Genomic DNA, 26,242 nt, shown 5'->3' with positions numbered 1-26,242 from the left:
ATGTTAGCGGACGGGGAAGATGAAGAAGGAGATGAGGAGGACGAGGCAGTCGACAGCGCTGGCACCGCTGATTTCCCCGACAGCCAGGAGCTCTTCATCACCCTGACAGAGATCCCCTACCAACCGTCCCCCGCCGTTACCCCAGACACAGATTCAGGGGAAGGATCAAGCAGTAAGTGTTTTAAATATCTAAACATTTATTTACAACATAACTGGCATATTTAAAATATTAACAGTAGCTAAAGTGCTTTAAAACATGTAAACATTTATTTACAACAAAACAGGAAGATTTAAAATATTAACAGTGGGTAAAGTGCTTCAAAACATGTAAACAGGAAAGTCAAACAAAAGGGGAATCTGTGCAAAGTGTATCATGATTAGTCTGTCTTTGGGCGCTTCAATATGTAGTCCGAACCATTTTCAAAAAATTTCACAATGTCCGCTTCATGATTATAGTGCCCAAAACCCTGCAGTCACTTGTCCCTCCAAGGGCACCTAAGCCAAGAACTGGTCAATGTAACCGGGGATAGAGGCGAGATCCTCCGGGGAGAACTCCTCATACGCCTCCTGCAGGTGTTTTTCCAGCCTCATGAGCAGGTTCCTGGGCAGGGAGAGCTTATTAGGCCCCCCGTGGTAGGACACGTTTCCCTGCCACAACGCCAGCAGGTACTCCGGGATCATGGCCTTGCAGAGCATTGCAGCAAATGGACCCGGTTTCTGCAGGCTGTCCCGGAGCATCTTCTCCTTCTGGCTCTCCGAGACCTTCAGGAGGGTGATGTCTGGCATGACTCCCTGCTGTGAATTAGGTAGGGTAAAGTTAGTATTGGGACTGCTTGCCCGTCCCTTTACAGAACTGCAACCGCCGGTTTACAGCCACGCGGTTTACAGCCGCGAGGGGGTGGGACAGGGCCAGAGTTCATGCTTGCAGGATTGCTGCCAGCAGAGACTCGCATTGCTTTCTATGTGAAAGGAGGCCAGTGCCACTCTTAAAGTTTTAAGCGGCCACAAGTCTACGGCTTACCATGTTTGCCAGCTAGACAAAGTCCGGTGTCCAGCCCTGCTCCTCAGCTCGCCACAGCAAGACCGCAGGCACTGTAGAAGAGGGCCGAAAATTCGACCTTGTCCTCAGTGCGCGTGTGATAGGTGCTCTGCATGGTCTTGTTCACAGAGAAAGACTATGTTCTCTGTTCACAGATACATTGCTCTGTCTCAGGAATTCACTCCCTTTTTCCAATTCCCACAGCCACATCTGCCCAGAGGCTAGCGCACATTAGGAGGAGGAAGAAGAGGACACGGGAAGACATGTTTGCTGAACTAATGGCATGCTCCCGAGCACAGGCAGCCCAGCAGACACAGTGGAGGGAGAACTTGTCCCAAATGCACCGGGCAAACATTGAACGGGAGGAGAGGTGGCGACAGGAGGACAGGCAGGCTACTCAAACGCTGCTTGGACTAATGAGGGAGCAAACGGACACGCTCCGCCGCCTTGTGGATGTTCTGCAGGACCGGAGGCAGGAGGAGAGAGCCCCGCTGCAGTCTCTCTGTAACTGCCCTGCCCCGCCACCAAGTCCCATACCCCCCTCACCCAAAGTCCAAACACGGAGGGGTGGAAGGGGCCGTGAAAAATTTCACTCCACCCCTGCGGACTGCTCTACCACTAGAAGGCTCTCATTCCCCAAAATTTGAAAAGTCCTTTCCTACCCGCCTCACACAAGACCCCGTCCAAGTTTCACGCCCCCGTTCCATGTGCGGTTGTCAATAAAGAATACGTTTCTGTTCATTTCTGTTTCCATCCTCTTCTTTTGGAGGGGAGTCTGTCTGAAGGGGGGGGAAGGGGCTTGGTCATTGGACAGGATAGTCACCTTTAGCAGGGGGCAGGTGCAGCAGCAGGGCACATATACAGTGCAGTGACTAGTTATCCTGGTCAGTCTGGGAGGTGGTTTTCATGTTTTGTGTGGTGGGGGGGGGGGGTGTTGCTCTGTGACTTGGTGGCGGGGGAGGGCAGGTACAGATCTTATGCAGCAGTCCTTACCCTGGATCACAGAGCCGCGCAGCAGGGGATCTGTAACCCTCCTCCCCCTGCAAGACAGTCACATAGCCGACACATACACGCAGTCCCGCCCAGGAGGGCTGGCAGGCTCCGTTGAAACAACCAGTCCACCACCGCGGAGCCTGTCATTCCTGGAGTTTAGAAGCATCATTTGCATCACAACCCTAAACCCGCCCCCCGCCACAGTCTGCGTCCCAGGTTTAAAACATTCCCGCGAAAACAGTAATAAAGACAACGGTGTCCATTAACAAAACAGAACAGATTTTATTTTTTGGGAAGGGGGTGAAGGGGGTATGTAATTGGAGAGGATAGTCGACGGCAACTGGGTAAAGAAACGGGGGCAAGTTCTGCTTCTGTGTCCACAAACTTAAAAGTCACTGGGTACCCTGCTCAGCCTTGAAACTGGCTTTCAAAGCCTCCCGGATGCACAGCGCGTCCCGCTGGGCTCTTCTAATCGCCCGGCTGTCTGGCTGGGCGTAATCAGCAGCCAGGCTATTTGCCTCAACCTCCCACCCCGCCATAAAGGTCTCCCCCTTGCTCTCACACAGATTGTGGAGCACACAGCAAGCTGCAATAACGATGGGGATATTGGTTTCGCTGAGATCACAGCGAGTGAGTAAGCTTCTCCATCTCCCCTTGAGACGGCCAAAAGCACACTCCACCACCATTCTGCACTTGCTCAGCCGGTAGTTGAACAGTTCTTTTTCTGTGTCCAGGGCGCCAGTATAGGGCTTCATGAGCCAGGGCATTAGCGGGTAGGCTGGGTCCCCGAGGATCACTGTAGGCATCTCCACATCCCCAACAGTTATCTTGTGGTCCGGGAAGTAAATACCTTCCTGGTCTAAACAGACCAGAGTTCCTGAACCTTGCCCGGCCATCCGACGTAGATGTTTGTAAACCGTCCCCGATGGTCCACCAGTGCTTGCAGCACCATTGAAAAGTATCCCTTTCTATTGATGTACTGGCTGGCCTGGTGGCCCGGTCCCAGGATAGGGATGTGAGTCCCATCTATAGCCCCACCGCAGTTTGGGAATCCCATCGCAGCGAAGCCATCTATGATGGCCTGCGCGTTTCCCAGGGTCACTACCTTTGACAGCAGTACCTTGACGATTGCCTTGGCTACTTGCATGACAACAACCCCCACGGTAGATTTGCCCACGCCAAAGTGGTTCGCGACTGACCGGTAGCTGTCCGGCGTTGCAAGCTTCCAGAGGGCTATGGCCACTCGCTTCTGGACAGTCAGGGCTGCTCGCATGCGGGTGTCCTTGCGCTTCAGGGCAGGGGACAGCAAGTCACAAAGTTCCAGGAAAGTCCCCTTCCGCATGCGAAAGTTTCGCAGCCACTGGGATTCATCCCAGACCTGAAGCACTATGCGGTCCCACCAGTCCGTGCTTGTTTCCCGGGCCCAGAATCGCCGTTCAACAAAATCCACATGCCCCATTGCCACCGTGATGTCCTGGGCGCTGGGGCTCGTGGTTTCTGACAGCTCTGTGCTACTCTCCGACTTCAGGCCCTCACGGCGGTGCCGTAGCCTCCTCGCCTGATTTCTCTGCATCTGCCTCAGGGAAAGGTGTATGATAAGCTGCGAGGTGTTGAGAACGGCCACAACTGCAGCGATGGTCGCAGCGGGATCCATGATCGCAGTGCTGTGGCGTCCGCGCTGTCACTGATCAAAAAGTGCGCGAACTGATTTCCCGTCGGCGCTTTCAGGGAGGGAGGCAGGGCGGTAGTGACTGACGGATGCCGACAGTTACCCAAAAGCACCCTCGCCACATTTTTTTACCCAGAAGGCATTGGGGGCTCGACCCAGAATTCCAATGGGCAGCGGGGACTGCGGGAACTGTGGGATAGCTGCCCACAGTGCACTGCTTCCAATGTCGACGCTTTCCCTGGTAGTGTGGACTGACAAAGTCGAATTACTGTCCTTAGTGTAGACACACACGTTCGACTTTCTAATATCGATTGCACATATTCGATTTAACTAAAATCGAACTACTCTCGTAGTGTAGACATACCCTCAGTGTTTTAGATCATTCTTAACCCCTTACAACAGAGGCCTCATACCATCTTCCCAGCAGCAGTTAGGGAAACTCAGGCCCACCCTCTACCCTGCCTTCTAGTCCAGTGACCCTAGAAACTGCAGCCAAGGTCTGCTCCATCAGACACCTGGCCACATCCTGTCCTTTTGTCAGGGCTCACCACCACCACGTGCTCTACCCGATGGTTGCTCTGCATCTCTCAGAGACCCACCTTCTGTTACTCAGAGAGGAGCTGCAGAGTTCTTTACCTCTCTCCTTATACTCCTCACCAGTGGGCTTCCTCTCTTTATAGAAACTACCCACCATCTTCCCCAGCTGGGCCTCATCATTAATTAAGCCTCCATTTCCCTCCCTCTCATATGCAAGGTGCAACTACAAGGTTCAGCCAGGTAGAGTAATTGAGCTAGCCAGCTCCATTTAACCCTTTCATCACCTCTATGGAATACACACCCCATCACAGTTCCTCATTAGCTTGTCAATGGCATTTTCTACAGAAGGTGGTTAGTGATTTAGCTAACTCAGATTTGAAGCTGATTGAGTTAAATCATTGCAACCTCTTTGTGGGGACATTATTATATCCATTTTAAGGCATTGGTCCCCAAACAGGAGGGTGTGAAGGAATGTTCAGGGCCTGGGCCAGCCCCCACAGCGGGTGAGGAGGGAGCACCACCCAGCCCCCTTGGTTCCCACCTCCAACCCTTCCCCCAGCCACAGCTCTACTCCGAACCCCAGCCCTGCCCCCAGCCTTGGCCCCTGCCTGCGGCTCTGCTCCCAGCAATGGTTCTGCTCCTAGCCTCAGACCGACCCCCAGCTGGGGCTCCCTTACCCCTGTCCACCACCAGCCCCAAGCCGCTGCCCCGCTCCTGGCCCCAGTTCCTTGGAGGGGGAGGGGGGCATGGGTAGGATGGGGGGGGTGTGATGTGAAAAGTTTGGGGACCACTGGTTTAAGGGGGACCTTATGTTGATGCAGTTTAAGTCAGTAAGGAATTGACTTAAGCTAAATTGACACACCCTGAGTCTGTATAAGGCCTGGGCCTCATTGTTTTTATATACATGTGAAAGGAGAGTTCTGAGGAAGCTATATATGTGGCATGCATATATATATTATTGTGCATATATAATACTCTGGTTTCTGTATGTTGTTGCTTTGTAAATCAGAGATGCAGCATGGATTTCCTGTGAAATAAGCAAAATAGATTTCTGTGATGTTTGATGTACTTTTGGATAGCTATCTCCTCCCTTTCTCTATGCTGAGGAATCACCTTTCATAATCTCTAATCTAGCACCACTGTAGACAAAAGCTTTGAGAAATGGAAATGTTAAAATGCAGGTAAAGATTAGAGATGAGTGAACTAGTTCATTCAAAGAAGAATCACCCCTTACCTTTATCATTATCCTGAACCAAACCCAGATCAAAATTTCTGAAAGTTTGGTAAAAGATCAGAACCATCCTACCACTACTCTAACCCCTTACCTAGTGGGGCAGGAATGGTACTCATATGGCACAGGGTTGGAGGGCTCATTTCTCCTTTCAATCTAGGGTCTTCCCAGGAACCCTGCTACCTTCTCCAGTCCAATCTGATTTCCTAGGATGTAGTTCAGCAGCTAGCTTTCATCTTTGGTGCAACGGAACCCAAACCTGTCTTATGAGTCCACTGATCTGATGTTCTTGAAATACAAAGGCATATGACATCCACACCAGGTACTCCCTGGAGGCACTCCAGGAATAAGGAAAGGAAGAATTGTACATGTTTCTGGATTAAATACTATGCAGTGTGCTGTACAAAATAATTTGTGGATAATCACGAGTGCCTTTAAACGTTAACACCATCAGATCAATAGGGTCAATTTTAATAATACTTAACTCTTATCATTAGTAGATATCAAAGTACTTTCTGAAGGATCGTTATCTCCATTTTGCAGATGGGGACACTGAGGTACAGACAGGCACAATGACTTGCCTAGTGTCACACATCAGACTAGTGGCAGAGCTGGGAAGAGAACCCAGGTCTCCTGTAGCTGAGTCTAAGCCCAGTGTCCAGTAGGCCGTGCTGCCTCCTCAGTGGAGCAGCAGCAAAGTTACCGCTCTGTTGCACTGCTCTGGAGATGTGATGATATGTAAATCCTAGAAATCTAGGGATATAACTTTTCTACCTGTTTTTTAAGCCACCTGATGGTAGCAGTTTTGGTGGGTTTTATTCAAGGGCAGCAAACTGCCTTCTCTCCAATTACCTTTGATTGCTGTCATTAGCAGCCAGAAAAGCAGCTAAAAGGGTCTGTTCAGAGAGTACACTATTGCTTCATCGATCAGGAGGCCAAGGTGCAGTACAGCAGTCTATACAGCTCTTCACATCACCACTGCTACCTACACAGCTGAAACAAAGTAAACCATGTTCATAACATCTCTCAGCCACCACTTGTGTTACTTTCATCTTCCCAATATTTGGTTTGGATGAAGTGGCTTGGTACAATTCTCTGCAACATGGTTTCAGCTAATGTCAGTTTAGTAGTTTGTGATTGACCCTTAAAAATTGATGACAAATGGGTACTTTACTGAGCTCCTCAAGTAATTCAAATATTTATTTTGCTTTTACTGTGATCATTAGTGCACTAAAAACAAATTTAAATTTAAATAAACATTTTATTCAAAGCATTTGCTATTGTCTAAGGTATTAGCATTTCTGTTTTGAGGTCATAAAGGAGCAGCTATTGTTCCCTTGAGGAATAAAAAAATGAAATGTTCTTTTCTGTTTGTTTCTCATAATAATTAAACTCAACAATGAATGTGTCATTTATTTTGGAGAAACAAATAAGACTGTCAGACTCATTTTTTTTTCAAATGATTTTTCCAATATCTGAAGGATTATAAAGCATAAGGAATTTCTACAGGATGCATTTAAAGTTATAACATATCAGAAAACCAAAGAAATCTGCTGGCTTAATGAGGTAGGGTTTCTTTTGAATGGGGGGTTAAATAGCATGCCTTTATTATAAAATTCCTTATAAAACTGAGATCCTGACCATTTGTGGTCCAGACTTTAAGAAAAGCTGCCTGATTTGTCAGTGTACCTGTTAACGTGTAAAATACATATTTGTGCACACAAATGGAGTAAGTGCATGGATAAGAGTCAGACTGCACATTCCCATAACTGACTTGAACATGCAACCTATAGACGGTTTTGCATATGCAAATGTAGATTTTGCACACTCAAACATGAAGTAGAAAGTGGTGTTTCAAGTTGTGCACCAGTTAATTTTATCCCCCCAAATTACTAAAATTTATAGTTTAGAGAAACAAGAAATGGTAAATCAAATCTGAATTGTTTTGTTTAGTGCCAATTCAGGGATGTGACGCCCACTATTTTAGTCACATGGGGTTCTTTCCATGCCTTAGGACACTACAATTAAAGACAAGCAAACTAATTGCAATGATTAACTATGACTATGTTATTATTAAAAGAAAGAAAATTAAAAACAACAAACAACACAAACAAACACTGGTTACTTCAGTTACAAACTCTTCTGTATGCCTCTCTGTGGAAAGCTGTTAACAGAGATTGCAGTTTAAGAGTAAATCTACCCAGCACTCTTCTCTAGGTAAGAGAAGACCAGAGTTTATATTTTCAAAATCACAGAGTCCTATTTTAGTGTATTATAGATAACCAAAACTGTTTATAGATGGGCAAGGCTTTTGTTTAAGGATAGGTGAATCCTGTTTGGTATATCATGGATAACCAACAATTTATAAATGGGCAAAGGCAAGTGATTCCAAGTAAAGTATTTAAATTCAGTTACTTAAAAAGCCACTCCAGGAGCTGTCTTAAGACAAACAATTAATCAATGTAAGTCTCAAATTCCAAATTAAATTCCACTATTTCTTTCTGTTTACCAAGGGGTTAACTTATGTCTCCTCTCTAGGAATACATGGTCTAAAAGCCATCTGGTGTTTTACAAGAGAAGCTGCTAATATCTTTAATTACAATATCATTTTAATATCCCCATAGAATGTTTTTTTTTTACTTGAGGGGCAGGGAACGGGGGGAAAAGGGATGATAAGAGGCTCCTGACCTAGCTTTTGTGTCCTTGATAAACCAGGTGCTACACATCCCTTTTCTCTGAAATCCTAGAAAATTTCCTTTAACTAAGGGAAGGTGTCTGGCTCTTCAAGACAACACTCCTGTTAGGTGTTTGCTTTTAACCAGACAGTTCCCAATGTTAGTCTACAGTAGCTTCACTCACAGTTCACAATTAAAAACTCCTACCAGACCCTCTATACCAAAACAAAAATCACAATAACTAATATTCAGATAGCACTAACATCACATAAAATAAACTACCTAGAATATTACAACAAAATAGTCATTGAAAAACTGCATTCCAGAATCTGCAATTGGACATGAAAGTGATAAGTATTAGCTATATGGCCAGGGGAGGAGGTCTCCTTGAAGCTTTTCATGCCTCTTACTAATTGGGAGAAAGCAAAGATTTCCTAGGAGTTTCTTTAATTTGCTTGAATATTTCATTTGGTAAAATAAATAGCTAAAAACATAAGCATAAGAACTGTTATTTTCCAAACACCACATGTGTGCACATGTATGAATTTGTAATTACAAAAATCTTCTAAACTTCAGTAAAGGCAAAGGCAGGTTTACAATTACCAAAAATTATCACAATAAATTATAATTGTATTAATAACCATTTTTGCACCACTGTTGAGGTTTACCCGTCTCCCCCACACACACCCCTGGTGATGCCAAGTAATACGTTTTGATTGCACTGATGTTTGTGAGGCTGTCTGGTGATAAATAAGTGAGCATCATGATAAACATCAGTGTAATCAAAACATATTTCTCAGAGCAAAATGGCTACTTGACACAAGATTGTTGTTAAAGTATTATTTGCCTTTAGATAATAGGAAGATTATAAAAATGAACCAATTATATTTGATTCCTCCAAGTATGATTTCTTAGAATAGTATCCCATAAAAAAGTTAACAGTCTCCATGAAAAGAGACCCAGAAACCATGATATTACTGTGAAAAGAGACACAGTCAACCAGTGGAAAAAACTAATTGTGTCCATTTTCAGTGCCAAATTCAGAGCATCATAAAGACTGAGAGCCAGCCCTGCTACTTACCTATAAGGTCCAGCAAAAGATCACCAATTTTAGCTCCTGTTCCAATCCATCCAACATTAACAAAACTGGGTATTCACTGAATCTGCCACTTTCTCTTTTAGTAGTGAAGCAAGGAATTACAGTGTTTACAATAAATAGTATCTGAGATTACTACACAGATCATGGGGAAACTTAGCTCGTTAAACTGACTTGGTTTGCAGGTCTTACTGCGTCATTTCCTCAAAAATTAAATGAATGAAGCTAATTAGTAACTGGTACAACTTCCTGTGACATAACAGTTCTTATTAAACTTTATCATGAAGGATCTCAGGGAACTGCAAGTTAACCTAAAAGTCACACTGATTCTGCATTCATAAAAGCTGCTAGTATAAATGTCTGCGAACATTTTGGTGATGAAGTGTCTGAAATAATTACACACATGCACTGTGAATCTGTCATGACTGAAGAGCAAACCCAAATAATTTCAGTTTTGTTCCTTCTGTTGTGACTAGGAGTGCTTCTGTAATGTGAGTATATTCATACACTATGTGGAAAGGGAAGAAAAACATTTCCCATCTGGATCTAAATAATAATTGTTTAATCTTCCTTTAATGGTCGCTTTGGCCCCAGGCTTAACAAAGCTAACAGAGATACTGCTGAGGTTGTTCTTGGCATTATATTACAGTTTATGTTAATTATGCAAACCCCAGCTAGATACAATTGGTTGCTGAGGGTTTTATGCATGTTGGTCGCCCTGGTAACATTAAACATTTCAATCACCTCCAATTTAATGATTCTGTAATTTGTTGTTTTGCTATTAAAAGTTAATGAGTTATCGTGTGGGAGATTTAATTCATGAATCTGCATATCAAGCTGCCTCCTGGTATATAATGTAGGACAAATATTCTTGGTAACGTTTCCCTTTAAAAAATACTCATTTTCTATAGTTGTCAATCACACAAAACACTGTCGTATCAATACTGTAACATGTATTGTTTGGATCATCACAGGGGTTGTCAATGACTATTCCTCTTTTCTTTTCTTTTTTTTGGTGGACTTAATATGAGGAGGCATCAAACATAAAAAATCTTTTTCAAACTATATTGATTTATTTTCGTATTTGTACATATGGTGTAGCATTAGATTGTATTTATATAGCCAGATCCTCAGGTGGTGTATCATAGAATCATAGAATATCAGGGTTGGAAGGGACCTCAGGAGGTCATCTAGTCCAACCCCCTGCTCAAAGCAGGACCAGTTCCCAACTAAATCATCCCAGCCAGGGCTTTGTCAAGCCTGACCTTAAAAACCTCTAAGGAAGGAGATTCCACCACCTCCCTAGGTAACCCATTCCAGTGCTTCACCACCCTCCTAGTGAAAAAGTTTTTCCTAATATCCAACCTAAACCTCCCCCACTGCAACTTGAGACCATTACTCCTTGTTCTCTCATCTGGTACCACTGAGAACAGTCTAGATCAGGGGTCGGCAACCTTTCAGAAGTGGTGTGCCAAGTCTTCATTTATTCACTCTAATTAAGGTTTCGCGTTCCAGTAATACATTTTAACATTTTTAGAAGGTCTCTTTCTATAAGTCTATAATATATAACTAAACGATTGTTGTATGTAAAGTAAATAAGGTTTTTAAAATGTTTAAGAAGCTTCATTTAAAATTTAATTAAAATGTAGAGCCCCCCGGACCGGTGGCCAGGACCCGGGCAGTATGAGTGCCACTGAAAATCAGCTCGCGTGCCGCCTTTGGCACATGTGCCATAGGTTGCCTACCCCTGGTCTAGATCCATCTTCTTTGGAACCTCCCTTCAGGTAGTTGAAAGCAGCTATCAAATCCCCCCTCATTCTTCTCTTCTGCAGACTAAACAATCCCAGTTCCCTCAACCTCTCCTCATAAGTCATGTGCTCCAGACCCCTGATCATTTTTGTTGTTCTCCACTGGACTCTTTCCAATTTTTCCACATCCTTCTTGTAGCATGGGGCCCAAAACTGGACACAGTACTCCAGATGAGGCCTCACCAATGTCGAATAGAGGGGAACAATCACGTCCCATGATCTGCTGGCAATGCCCCTACATATACAGCCCAAAATGCCGTTAGCCTTCTTGGCAACAAGGGCACACTGTTGACTCATATCCAGCTTCTCGTCCACTGTAACCCCTAGGTCCTTTTCTGCAGAACTGCTTCCTAGCCATTCGGTCCCTAGTCTGTAACAGTGCATGGGATTCTTCCATCCTAAGTGCAGGACTCTGCACTTGTCCTTGTTGAACCTCATCAGGTTTCTTTTGGCCCAATCCTCTAATCTGTCTAGGTCCCTCTGTATCCTATCCCTACCCTCCAGCGTATCTACCACTCCTCCCAGTTTAGTGTCATCTGCAAACTTGCTGAGAGTGCAGTCCACGCCATCCTCCAGATCATTAATGAAGATATTGAACAAAACCGGCCACAGGACCGACCCTTGGGGCACTCCGCTTGAAACCGGCTGCCAACTAGACATGGAGCCGTTGATCACTACCCGTTGAGCCCGATGATTTAGCCAGCTTTCTATCCACCTTATAGTCCATTCATCCAGCCCATACTTCTTTAACTTGCTGGCAAGAATACTGTGGGAGACCGTATCAAAAGCTTTGCTAAAGTCAAGAAATAACACATCCACTGCTTTCCCCGCATCCACAGAGCCAGTTATCTCATCATAGAAGGCAATTAGGTTAGTCAGGCATGACTTGCCCTTGGTGAATCCATGCTGACTGTTCCTGATCACTTTCCTCTCCTCTAAGTGCTTCAGAATTGATTCCTTGAGGACCTGCTCCATGATTTTTCCAGGAATTGAGGTGAGGGTGACTGGTCTGTAGTTCCCCGGATCTTCCTTCTTCCCTTTTTTAAAGATCGGCACTACATTAGCCTTTTTCCAGTCATCCGGGACTTCCCCGATCGCCATGAGTTTTCAAACATAATGGCCAATGGCTCTGCAATCACATCCGCCAACTCCTTTAGCACCCTCGGATGCAGCCCCATGTACTTGTGCTTGTCCAGTTTTTCTAAATAGTCTCGAACAACTTCTTTCTCCACAGAGGGCTGGTTACCTCCTCCCCATACTATGCTGCCCAGTGCAGCAGTCTGGGAGCTGACCTTGTTTGTGAAGACAGAGGCAAAAAACGCATTGAGTACATTAGCTTTTTCCACATCCTCTGTCACTAGGTTGCCTCCCTCATTCAGTAAGAGGCCCACACTTTCCTTGACTTTCATCCGAAGAAGTGGGCTGTAGCCCACGAAAGCTTATGCTCTAATAAATTTGTTAGTCTCTAAGGTGCCACAAGTACTCCTGTTCTTTTTGCGGATACAAACTAACACAGCTGCTACTCTGAAACCTTTCTTCTTGTTGTTAACATACCTGAAGAAACACTTCTTGTTACTGTTAACATCTCTTGCTAGCTGCAACTCCAAGTGTGATTTGGCCTTCCTGATTTCACTCCTGCATGCCTGAGCATGTGTAGAGCTATGTATGTTTATGCCAGCTCAGGATCTGATTTATTATACAATATTACATCCTGGTAGGGCAGAAGAATAATAAGTTGGATTTTTTAGAAAGTAGAGTGGGGGTATATTTTGTGTGCGTCTCATTTTGGTGCTTAAGGAAATTGAAAGACATCATTGGCTAAAGTTAGGCAAGGTGCAGGCAAGTAAAGTGCAAGCTTCCAGGCTACTGAATACCTGTTATAGTCCTTGGACTTTCTTTAGCAGAGACTGCTGTTTGTGCTAACGACTACAGTGGATCATGAGCAAGGGTGTCACTGTGGAGAAATGTCCTATAGGGACTTGGATGAGGCCACCAAACTAATTTTTGTATGTGACTTAATGCAGCATTTGAACCCCATTCTCTTTACAAGGCTATGCATTGTACTATCTGCTCCTCATATAGGGATCTGACATTTGTTTCTTTAAGAAAAATGGTGTCAGTTATTTATATCATCCTTCAGGAAATGGAAAAAATGTTGTTTTCAATGACTCACACTGTCACCATGAAATTTATTGTCTGGAAACTGGATTGTAGACTCAGACTAGTTTGGAGTGATTAGAAAACATGCTCTTTACCAAACAATGCTCTTTATCTAGAATTTTTTTTTCAAATGGACACTTGGAGCCAGGTATTGATACCACACCATAGCTAGCCTCTTACTGACACCTTGGCAAGAATTTGACTATTGCATAAGATCTCAGGGCCTTACATTGCCCTATCCTGAAATGATATGCCTAGAAACTGAATACCAGTTTTATGGACCTCTAGTTCTCCCTATATTTGGCCAGTTCACTCTTTGCACCTTTCCAATCTCTCTCTACCCCCTTCTTAGTTTGATTTTTTTAAACCCAGTGATCACAGAAGGAAACCAGAGGAATACAACACCATTAGTATAGTTATTGTTATTTATTTATTTATATAACAAAAAGTGTACTTATTTTCTAAAACAGAGAAAGTGAAGAGAAGACAAACAGCAATACAGATGAAGAAATAATGACTTATCTGGGACTGCAGTACTCTCTTTCCACCACTAATTGGCAATGTTGCTAAATATAGATCAGGAGCACTCCCATTCCCACACTTTAAAATGGTGTCATCTAATGGTAATCCAGTTCCGCCAGTTTTTTTCAGTGTGCCTGTACCACAAAGGAACCCTGAATTCCACAGAGGATTCCCTTTTTAGACAACAATATGCCCTCCCTTTTAAAAATATTCTGTACTATAGTGGGCAGAAGAATAGAGGAGCCTAGCTCTACAATGTGCACTGCAGCTGGTTCCTGTTCCTCCATCTCCTTGAGAAGACCTTGGGGAAACATTCTAATGGAAATGGGGTACCCATATGGGTTTACCCTTAAGTAGCTCCCTTCCACCCTCGGCCACCTCCTCTTACGTGATGGAATGTTCATTCACACATAGTCTCTTCACACAGTGTGTGGTGTTCACTTTTGTTGTTGCCCTATAGCTGTTGGCTCCAGGTTATCCTAAATACAGAACATCAGCAAAGCCAGCCCTGTTGTCCTAGGCTGCAGATTTTCACCATGCTGTAAGTTCACTCAGATTTCCCTTTCCTTCTCACCCCCCAACTGCTGCTACTGTCGTGGTAAATTGCATTGCTATCTGGACAGAATGCATATTCTCTTTTCAGATTAAATTTAAAGCTTCTCCATTATTCAGCCAATGCAGCGGGTAGGGAAATGCTTCTACAAAGAAAGCTTGACTTCATGCAGAGTGGCACAAACTTTCTGTTCTTGTATGCTCATTTTACTGACTGGTCTCTATCCCCATAACAGATGGGGGGATGCTCTTTTGTATGTACATTTTGGTGGGCAAATACTATTCCTTCTCTCCTGTGGCTGTTTTTTCAAGTGACATCAGTCACATAACTAGTGTGACAGGGTCAGGCCAGATGGCTACAGGATAGTGATAGACGGTAGATATATTAGCCTCAGATTAAGCAGGTCCCTTTTCCCTGAGTAAGATAATGGGCTGTTCCAGAACAATCAGGAAGTTGCTAGAACCAATTAAGGCAGGCTAATTAGGACACCTGGAGCCAAGTAAGAAGCTACCAGAATCAATTAGGACAGGCAGGCTAATCAGGGCACCTGGTTTTAAAAAGGACCTGGGAGCTGGGACCAAGAGGCGCAAGAAGCTGAGAGTAAGTAGGCATCCTGCTGGAGATTGTGAAGTACAAGCATTACCAGACAACAAGAGGAAGGTCCTGTGGTGAGGATAAAGAAGGTGTTGGGAGGAGGCCATGGGGAAGTAGCCCAGGGACTTGTAACTGTCACACAGCTGTTACAAGAGACACTGTAGACAATTGCAACCCCTACTTGAGACAAGAGGAGGTGACCTGGACTGTGGGTCCCACCAGAGGCGAAGGTCCCTGGCCTGTCCCACAACCCATTAGGTGGATCAGCAGAGACTGCGGGGATCGTTCTCCTCCATTTTCCCCATGCTGGCCAGTGATGAGGTTAACTGAGTGGACAGCAGGTTTGAGCCACTAGCAAAAGTGGCCAAACTGAGGGCTGCAGTGAATCTCTGAGGCGAGCAAATCTGCCAATAAGTGCAGGACCCATCAAGGCAGAGTAGGAACTTGGTCACACTAGGTACTAACAATGCCATCCACAGAATAAAGACAGGCAGCAATAAATATGTGTCCCCTCTACTGTATTAGCGTTCAGTTAAAAATAATTTAAAAGCTTTTAAATAAAATCTGTGTATGCCTCAACTTTATTAAAAAGCCATTGCTAGGAGTCATTCATAACCCATCCACAACCATTCTATTTGTGCTTTGCTCCACTAGTCAGAATGATGATCTAGTGATGCATGACTGTTTGGGTAATGTCCATTGCAATGATAGCTTTAGATAATATGTAGAATAAAGAATCTGCCTCCTCATCTTAAAAGACTGCTTAATTTTTTTATTTACTTCCAGTGCAGTGGAAACATAACAATATAGACTGTACCAGAGAAGAACAAAGTGTACAGATTCCATTAGGAAAGACTCCTTAAGAATAACTTTAATTAATTAAGGTTATTCTTAACCTTGATTAAGTCGGCTGCAGTAATTGGCATATAAGGCTGTATGAAAGTTACGGTTTTGGTTCAAAAGTTGCAGCCACAGTTTGCTACAATTGTGATTTTGGTGCGGTCAGTTCAAGTACTATAAAAAATGTTTAAAAACACAAAATAAAACCCTTGACAAACACAAATATGAGTGATATTGCAACCCAGTGCCTCAGGTCACAATGCTACTCACTGAAATTTGCAGCAACTATGAAAAGTGGCAGTGTGTGTTAATGGCTGCAGTTTCTGCAACAAAATCATGGCCTGTGATTTTCTTACAGCCTTAAATAGAACATAAAAATGCAGCAGACACTTAGACATTTTAATATTGCTAATGAAAGGCCCAATTCCACCATCTTTGCTCAGGTAAAACTCCTCATTGAACTTACAGGGCTCAAATACAGAAAAAAGTACAGCCCTAGTTATTTCATTTAATAATCGCCATAGAAAATAACTGCAAAATCCATACAGTGAAGTTCTGCAGAGGGTGAAATTCACAAGGCCTATGCACCACCTACGCTGGACTTGAATAGTGCATAAGCTTTGTACTGGCCATCTGCACAAGGCTGAATTTCACTCTGACAGAGAAAAAAGTTATTTTTTCCTGAAGCAGAAGCAGCAGCAGCAGAAGAGGAAGGGTTATTATTTCCTGCTTAATCTGTGTATGACGCTCTGTACCGCGGGGGAACACCCAGCACCCCCATGTTCTTCCTTGTAAAATGATTGTGTGGTATCCAATGCAAAGTTTGTCATGTCTGGTGTCTTCAGAAGGCTCATGATACACTAAGCATTGTTGTTATAGTGATGTTATAGTAATTGTTGTTACAGTAATGTTATAGGTTATAATTTCACGTATATGGTTATGAGGCTGAAAATGTGTCTTCATAGCTTAAAATAAGCCCAGTCAAAAACTCTCCAAGAGCAGAGAGGCAGTTCACACCTCATCAGGGAATATATGGGACAAACCCAGCCCAGCCTCACAGGAACAAAGGACGCTGGCCTAGGTAGCAACCAAAGAATCTGTTGGACTCTCGAGTGAGTCACCCCCCTTCCTTTGGTCAGTTTGGGATTGCAATGAGATAATGTTCACCTAACTCTGAAGGGGGGGGCCAAAACCAAGAGGGAAGAAAGAACATGATAAAAGGGAGAGACGTTTGCCATGCTCTTCCTTTCTCTTCCACCTACATTTACAGACACCACACCAAGCGACTGATGGGCTGATTAAAGGGGAGAGCCTGTCTGAAGAGCAACCAGCCAGCCTATGGTGAGAAGCATCTAAGTTTGTAAGGGCATTGAAAGTGTTAAGATCAGCTTAGAATGTGTTTTGCTTTTAATTCATTTGACCAAATCTGACTTGTTATGCTTTGACTTATAATCACTTAAAATTTATCTTTGTAGTTAATAAATTTGTTTGTTTATTCTACCTGAAGCAGTGCATTTGGTTTGAAGTGTGTCAGAGACTCACCTTGGGATAACAAGCCTGGTACATATCAATTTCTTTGTTAAACTGACAAACTCCTATAAACTTGCAGCATCCAGCGGGCATAACTGGACACTGCAAGATGGAGGTTCCTAGGGTTGTGTCTGGGACCGGAGATATTGGCTAGTGTCATTCAGTTGCACAATCCAAGGAGCAGCTTACATGCCAGAGGCTGTGCGTGAACAGCCCAGGAGTGGGGGTTCTCACAGCAGAGCAGGGTAAGGCTGGCTCCCAGAGTTGAGGATTGGAGTGACCTCCAGATCACCGGTCCAGATAACACCAGAGGGGAACGTCACACTGTGCAGCTGCAGAACTACAGAAAACCTAGGATTCTAAAAAGTAGATTAGGAGAATGAACTTCTAAACTTTGCCATGCGTTTACCCCATTGTGGGAAGAGATGTGGATCTTTCTAGGGAAAAGGGCTAATTAGAAATGATCACAAACTAGAGAAATTTATATAATCAAAACATTCTCATTTCATCAAAATGATGATTATTTAACTCTTCTGACTGAGCAAGAATGACTTCTCCAACCAGCTTTCTATCAAACCAAGGCTGATGATTTTAAGGTACCTGCCCTTAGTAGGTCTGCTCCCCAACTCCTCCAGCCATGGGCAGCACAATCACCCCCCTCTAGGCCTCAGTTATTCTACAGGCTAGCTATTGGCACACTCCAACCCTCAAGCCCTCCGAGTGTCCCCCTGAAATGCCCAGTCCCTGGTCCAATGGACACTCAGAATTCACAGAGTCGCTGCTTCCAAAGAAGCAAGTATACCCCAGCTTACCAGTTCCACCTCAGATCACTGCTCAACTTAACATACAGCACCTACGTATGTTTATAGTGAAATAAAGTATAAGTTTATTTAACAAAGCATAGAGATTCAAATAGTAGCAAGTAGAAGTATTGGGGAAAAATGGTAACATAAAATAAAATCATAACATGCTTTCTGGACCCTAGGCTTAATTAACAAGATACTCTCTCAGAGTATCCTCAGCACATTACAACCAGGCTGGCTAGGACCCTCCTTTCATGAGACAAGCAGGCTTGTCAGCTTGCCTTTTCAGTGAAGGACTCAGTGTGTCACTTCGCACTCCAACATATATCAGAAAAATCCTTTGTCTTTATTCATAAACAGGAGGACCCCCCACCCATCCACCCACCATTGTTTGCTTATTCTGTAGATTTTCTCTCTTGCAGATTTTTCAATCTCTTCTTTTGCCTGTGATTCAGTATGCAAATAGGGATACAGTGGGAGGTATACAATACACAAATGGCTGAACAGGGAGATTGGTGTCTGTCATCACCTGCCTGAAAGGAACGTTTCTGAGGTATGTCACCTCCTGGTGATCTACCTTAACTCTAAGACCTTAAGAACATAATTTTCCATATAGATACATAACTCCTTAAATATCGTCCATTCAGGTAGAGACCTCACATGCCACCTTTGGTGAAATATTATGCAGATATCCAATCCAGTGATCCCTGGAAAACCTGTGCGCGCACACACATACACACACCCCGTGCCCTCTGTCAGTTGGCACTCGGGGTCACAACTATATACATGTACATTTCTAAGAAAGTATCTGCATAAGGATTCCTTAAATGAGAGTCATATCAAATTATGTCAGTTTCCCTCCCATTAATTTACTCCCTCTCTTTAACCTCATTGTATTTACCTCAAAATCTTTATTTACATAAACTAAACACTAAAAGAAGATTAATCAAACATAGTATACAGGGTAAAATCCTGGCCTCACTGAAGTCAATGGCAAAACTCCCACTGACTTCAATGGGCCTGGATTTAAATGGGCTTGTTGTGTTTGGATTTAATAAGATATGATGTCAAATAATTAACTCCATTGAAGGCTTGTTTAAGTATGACAGTCAATCAATCCTTAATACAGCACTATACAGAAAACAGAAAGGAAACAAACATGCCAACTCTCTGTAACTGGAGAAGTGATGGCAGCTTTACTTCAGTTCTCTTCTGACTAACTCCCTCAAACTGACGTATTAGATACTGTTCAGAACAAAGAAAAATCCTCTCTCTTGCTTGATCTTATTTTGAATCAAAAAGCCAATGATATTTCTAACTAATTTATCACTACTGGGACCACTTGTGACCACAGTTAGTTCTTAATGCTTAGCCATTAATCCATGCATTAATGTTTTGCTGATACATTGATTATAGAAAACATCTGCTATACCACATGTTCCTTGTCCATTTTGTCAATTACTAATTTTATTAGGTAGAGCATTTATGAGCATCCCTTATCAGTTACATCACTTTGTCCACTACAATATGCATCTATAACTGCAGTCATCTCTTTATATACAGTACTATGTGAGTTTATAGAAAAGAAACAGAAAATAACCTATTGGCCAGGAACTTTTTTTCATGGTATCTGGTTCACACAATCGATAAGCTAAAACATTTGTTCAACCATCCATTATTTCATTAATTGAAAAAGATATGTGTAACCAAGTCATTATGAAAGAAATAATCTGCTAGACTAAATCCTGATAATAATCTGTCGAAAGATGCTTTTAGTTTATCTTAATAATCACAGAAAACATCTGCCCCATATCGGTTACAATCAGTTCCTTCCTGGACATGTGGACACATTTCCCTAAGGGTCCAGAGTTAAAGGACACACAATCCATTATTTAATAATATGCTAAGGTCCAGCTAAAGCTTACTGATAACACACGAGAGTCTGCTGAATTTCAGAGTAAAAACAGAGTGTATAACTCAGAATAGGCCTGCTAGGAAGAAGACATTCATTTGTCCAAAACAAAACCTCTTTCACATAAGAATTTAACCATCACTTTTGGCTAACACAGAAAAGATTTTAGGACATTTGGCCAAGAAATCATGAGTTTACTATAGAAATAATAATAAAATATTAATATTTACTAGCAACCCATAGTGTCTAAAATTAATCTCAGCTAGCTGCAGATTTGAAAATCTCTATTTGGAGCTGTATCTCCTATATGATTATCCGACCAATGCTCATTCTGTAGAATACTGGTGAGATGCTACCTCCAGGAATATATTATCCAAAAGAGTTATAACCCCATCATGACCCCTGTAACAGAATTTAACTCCTGAGTTACCACAGTCTCAGCTTTGAGATTTTAAACAATTCTTCTCCTAATACAGAAAATGGGTGCACCTGAATATTTGTTAGTTTTAACCAATTTCTCTTTCTTTTCTTTTTTTTCATTCGTTCATTCATCAGGTGGCTATTTGGATAAATATGTTCAGCATTTTCTACTAATGAGAGTTCTCAAGGCAGTGAAGCAGCTTGTGTTTCTAAAGTTGTAATCTGGATAATTGTTGCTGTTACTAATATTATTAAAATATTTAAAATGTGGCTATATGGTTATCAGGCTGAATATGCCATGTGAATTTTCATCAAAATGAAAACATACATTCAACTGCCGAAAATAAGAGGAAGGCATAGAAGTCAAGGAGGCCATAATCCAGATCTTCACGCTTTATGAACAACATTAAGGATGACAATGCTCAAAAACGGGAAGAAAGTTACCTTAAAATACATGTCTATAATGACTGACTCAGCCAAAATGTTTGAAAACTTTAGATTTTTGTGTTTTTAGATAACATTCATTGTTTCTAAGAGAGGCTAGGAGCCAGATTCTCCAGTGCAGTGCAGCTCCTTTGTCCCACACTGCCATTGGCGGAGTCTGGCCATAAAACTGGCATATCCAGCCCTGGCATGATTGCTGTAGTGGCACAGAGCTGGCTGTAAAAGGAAAAGATTAGTACTGCTTAGAGTTCAGCTCTTCACCACTTTGAACACCTGGAGTACTCAAAGAGCAATGTGGCTAGTAACCGATTATGCTGAAAAACCTGATGCTTCTTTTCTACCTAGTGCAAACAGAGGAGTTTTCATTGTCACTGCCACACAGGATTTTCATGGCAACCTGTGTTCTGTGCCATCATATCATATGAATATATAGTTGGTTCCCTAATAAAATATATTTGAGTATTTTTTTTCATTTTCAGAATTTCAGTGTCCCTGATCCTCAGGTTTTTCTGTTAGCATTACTTATTGAGAAAGATACTAAATATCCAAGCCCTTACAACCAAACTGCAGTTCAATACAATAGTCCTAGTAAGAATTTGTCTTCTGCTATATTTAGGCTCGGAAGGAGTTGATTTTTATCAGTAAATGTCTGTAACCGTTGATTTCACCATACACACGCAAATTGATGGAAAAATATTTGTCTAGATAATAGTAATTTACAGAGAGGCAAAGTAAGAAAAATGCTACAGAAGAACTCAGATATTTACTTTGTATGTATTGATATGAGATTGACAGATTGTGTTTTAACGGTTATAAAGCTTTAACTTTTGAATCTTCATGTCTATTTCATTAAATAATTATTGTCTATCACCCCCATAATTTCCCAGAACTATGAAAATTTAAATAGATAAAAACTGGAAAAAATGCTTTAAAATAAACATTGATATTAGCCATCAAAAGTATAAAAAAATAAAAATCCAATTCTACAAAGCCTAACTATATTTATTTACTTTCCTAGTAACTTCAAAGTGATAGAACTGTTAATGCCATGTTGATTCTTATGGAAGTATCTAGCCATATCCTGACTAGGGTTTTAGCGTCACTGGAAAGGGACACTAAACCCGTACTTTGTTGCGAATACACAGGGCCTGTTGGGAGAAAAATATGGGACCATCCGAATACCTGGAGAAGTTGAATCATCGGAATTTGAAATGATCCTAGATGCTGCTGTGGAGGCAAAGCTAGAGACAAGGATTTTGGAAGAATGGTACTGTAGAGATGAAAATGCAGTGCCACCAGCATATTACCTCCGACCAAAATCTGAAATGCTGAAGAACAATCATAATACGGTAAATTACCTTCATGTCCTTAACAAAAAAACCTACATAGATTGGTCATAGTGCATGGAATTCACCAGCATCATTTGAAAACAATCTAGGGGTCATAATGATTTGAACCTCTACAGTCTATGAACTCTTTGCACACTGCAGAGGTTGGCTCTGTGATGGTCCAGTCTGGTGGGTCGTGAAGGAGGAAGTGTGGGACACCACGGGGAGTGATGGGCCAAGGCTACTAGGTCTAAGAATGGTCCGCTGGTCACAATTGTTGCCTTTATAGGTCAGTGATAGTGGGCTGCAAGCACATTACAGCTCATGAGCCTTCTGCAGCAATTGAGGAATGGCTGCATAGGTGCCTCTATCCATCCCTCTTGTTGGAGTGGTGAAGATTCTCTCTCTCTCTCTCTCTCAGCTCTTGCATGGGGCTCTCATTAAAAACCCATGAATAGGACTTACATGGCAAATGTGAATTTCTCCCCCTGACCCCAAGTCAGCAAAACACTTAAGCACATGCTTAAAGCTAAGCAAATGATTAAAATTAGGCACACATACAAGGACTACCCTGAATTGGGGTTCATATTAAACAAAGTTTCTTGGTAAAATATTTTTGAACAGTCCTACTTATTCTCATCTCCCATATGTGCACATAACTTTGTCTGACCATAGCTATGTATGGTACAGGGCCCAATTCTACCCTCACAGCAAGAGCAGTTTTATATCCAAGGACAGAATTTGGCCCTCCAAGAGGAGAATAAACCCTTTAATGTAGAGCTATATCCCAAAGCAATATCAAAATGTCACTTTATTTTAGTGCATACTGACTGTAATTATACTACAAAAGGAAATTAAACCACTATATAGCATGCATTTACCATGTTACAAAATGTAATAACCTTCTCTGTTGCATAAAAAAATGTTTGAGCAGTAAGGACTTAAAAGAGTTTAAGAAAGTGTAGTGCAGCAGAGTCCTAAATATTTATCACTGGGGGGGAAAACAACAACTTACATAACGTCCCCCCCAAAGCCCAAAATAGCCCTTTAAATATATCTTGAAGGTTTTTTTGTATTTTTGTTTATTAACATTTTATAGATTTCCCCAGCTACCGTCCCACAAGGGTAAGCAGAAAAGGTTCATATAGCAACACTAGTGCAGTCTTACATCCGGTAAACAAAACAGAAGTAACAGACAGAATATAAAATGATCTGCAACTCTGAATTTTCTGTGGGAAGGGCTTTGTGAGAGATTGTGATTCCCTGAGGCAGCACAATGAGGCACTGCCCCTTTACTCTGGACTAGATTGCAAATTGACAATCTAGCACTAAATCAGAAACAATAATAAATTACTTTGTACTTAAACAGAGCTAGCCTGTAATCTTAAAATCTGACGTGAGTAAAGGGGCCGTGCTTAGCTGTGCTGACCCAGGAACAGAACAGGGACAAAACTGTGACTGGTCCCTGCCTCCTCCACATGGGGAAATAATATGTGCCAGCTCCTTCCTGGTACCGTTTACTCCCCCCTCTGCACCAGCTCAGCTGTGCTAGCTGGCATGCAGGGCTTAGAAGGAAAGCCAAAGCTCCACCCACTTCCTGCCTAACTGCCACTGGGCTGCTCTCTCTCCTAGTTACAATCTGGCCCACAGGAACTTTCCTCCAGACGTCTCAATTTACTTTACAAAGATGAATGAATTTAGCCTAACACCACCCCTTTGAGGCAAGTCAGATTATGATCACCATTCTGCAAAGGAAGACCTGAAGTACCATCAAATAAAATCCAATATTTTCAAAAGTGACACCTAATTTGGGGTGCTTAATTTGAAATTCCTTGTGCCTAATTTTCAGCTTTGAAATCCCAGGATGAAAGTTAATCTAAAAATATTATTATTATTCCCTAATAGTAGTACTCCGGGTCTGACCCAAAACCCCACTTTCTCTTCATATTTTCCCAGGCCTGGTCTACACTAGGACTTTAATTCGGATTTAGCTGCCTTAATCCGAATTAACCCTTCACCCGTCCACACTACAGAGCCAGTTAATTCGAATTAAAGGGCCCTTTAAATCGATTTCTGTACTCCACCTCGACGAACGGAGTAGAGCCTAAATCGATTTTGTTAATTCGAATTAGGGTTAGTGTGGCCGCACACCACCGAATTAATGTGGTTTAAAACCGAATTAAGGTGCTTAGTGTGGCCGCGCACAATCGAATTTATACAACCTGTTTCCCAAATTCGAATTATCTAAATTCGGATTAATCCTGTAGTGTAGACATACCCCCAGTTAGTCTCATTTACTCCTGAATAATGTTGTTTACATTTTAGTTTTATCCACTATGTCAGGAAGTCTTATGTTTTATAGTCAGAACAGAGCAACTTATAATGTAAAATTATGATTTGTCCAACATAAAAGGTTAAGAGTGAATATATTGGAGTTTTTTTAATGTATGAATTATTTTATTTACTGTATTCTCCTTTCTTGTATATATCATTACCTTAAATATTAATCCTTTGCTTTCTGAAGTTGTAGAAACTGATGTTACAGCTACTGTTTAACTATGAATATTTTTTAAAGATGGAATCATCTTCAAATTCTATGAATGAGAACAAATGGAAGGACATATCAGAAGAGATTAAGAAGATTTTTAAGACTGCTGTGAAGTTGCTGCATGAGAAAGGAAAAATGAAACACAGCCAAGCAAAGAGATATCTTTCCTCTGGTAAAGTTCAGAATACATACACAAACTATTCTATATCTATGCACCCATTCATAATCTAGTCTAGCAATATTTCCACAATTACCAAAGTATTTTTGATTGTCATTTCTCACACATAATTTAATTTAAAAGAAAAAAGTAAATTTATAAATGCTTAAGCCTGAGCCCTGTATTATAGCTAGTACTAAATAAAACGGCACCTGATAAATTTTGCATACAGTATTTTTTGTTTGCTTGTTCATCTAGAGCAGGGGTCGGCAACGTTTGGCACGTGGCTCGCCAGGGTAAGCACCCTGGCGGGCTGGGCCAGTTTATTTACCTGCTGACACGGCAGGTTCGGCCGATCACGGCCCCCACTGGCCGCGGTTCGCCGTCCCGGGCCAATGGGGGCGGCGGGAAGCGGCGCGGACTAGGGCAGTGGTGGCCGTGATCAGCCGAACCTGCCGCGTCAGCAGGTAAATAAACTGGCCCGGCCCGCTAGGGTGCTTACCCTGGCGAGCCGCGTGCCAAACGTTGCCGACCCCTGCTCTAAGGATAGAACAAGAAGCAATGGGCTTAAACTGCAGCAAGGGAGATTTAGGTTGGACATTAGGAAAAAGTTCCTATCTGTCAGGATGGTTAAACACTGGTATAAATTGCCTAGGGAGATTGTGGAATCTCCATCTCTGGAGATATTTAAGAGTAGGTTAGATAAATGTCTATCCGGGATGGTCTAGACAGTATTTGGTCCTGCCATGAGGGCAGGGGACTGGACTTGATGACCTCTCGAGGTCTCTTCCAGTCCTAGAATCTATGAATCTATGAATAAGTATTAAGGATTATGATTTCCTGAAAGAAAGAAAGAATCAAATTCTGTTTTGAAGACTTGGATTTCAAGAGTTGTACTTCCATTTGGCCAAGCAAGGCTATTTTTTAGATATGTTTATGAACCAGAAATCACAGACATTTAATGGTTCAGTTCTCAACACATACTTGTGAGAGAACTGCAGGTATGCCTATTAGCTAGAGCAGGAGAACTGACTGGATACAATGGGAGAAATCCTGGCCCCACTGAACTCAATGGCAAAATTTCCATCGACTTCAATGTGAGGAGCGGGAGGTGGGACAGCATTTTGCCCAAAGATTCATGGGTTCCATTCCCAGATCAGCCACGGACTAGCTGTGTGACCACAGACAAATCCCTTAACTTCTGTGCCTTATTTTTCTTTCACCTGTGAGTTAGGATAGTAATAATTACCTACCTCGCTGGGTGGTGTGAGGATTAATTCATTACTTAACTCCCAAGGTTCTCTCAGCAACAATAGCAGCTCTCGCCTTCCAGTAGTGAACCTCACACCCACACAACACCCGCCCACCAGTCTGTTCTCAACA

At 42.5% G+C, this 26,242-nt stretch overlaps 1 protein-coding gene across 1 annotated transcript in view; it reads left to right on the top strand.

Annotated features, from left to right (window-relative positions):
• Positions 1 to 26,242, top strand: part of NWD2 (NACHT and WD repeat domain containing 2) — a 140,517-nt gene that overhangs the window by 108,165 nt on the left and 6,110 nt on the right. Inside the window, exons 4-5 of the mRNA XM_024210392.1 lie at positions 21,972 to 22,175; positions 24,730 to 24,874. Coding sequence (XP_024066160.1) covers positions 21,972 to 22,175; positions 24,730 to 24,874 — 349 coding nt within the window. The remainder of the gene's footprint in view (positions 1 to 21,971; positions 22,176 to 24,729; positions 24,875 to 26,242) is intronic.

The sequence above is a fragment of the Terrapene carolina genome, unplaced genomic scaffold (genome assembly GCF_002925995.2).
Source record: "Terrapene carolina triunguis isolate 2854851 unplaced genomic scaffold, T_m_triunguis-2.0 Scaffold66, whole genome shotgun sequence".
Classification (NCBI taxonomy): domain Eukaryota; kingdom Metazoa; phylum Chordata; order Testudines; family Emydidae; genus Terrapene; species Terrapene triunguis.
This window is presented reverse-complemented; position numbering and strand designations above follow the sequence as displayed.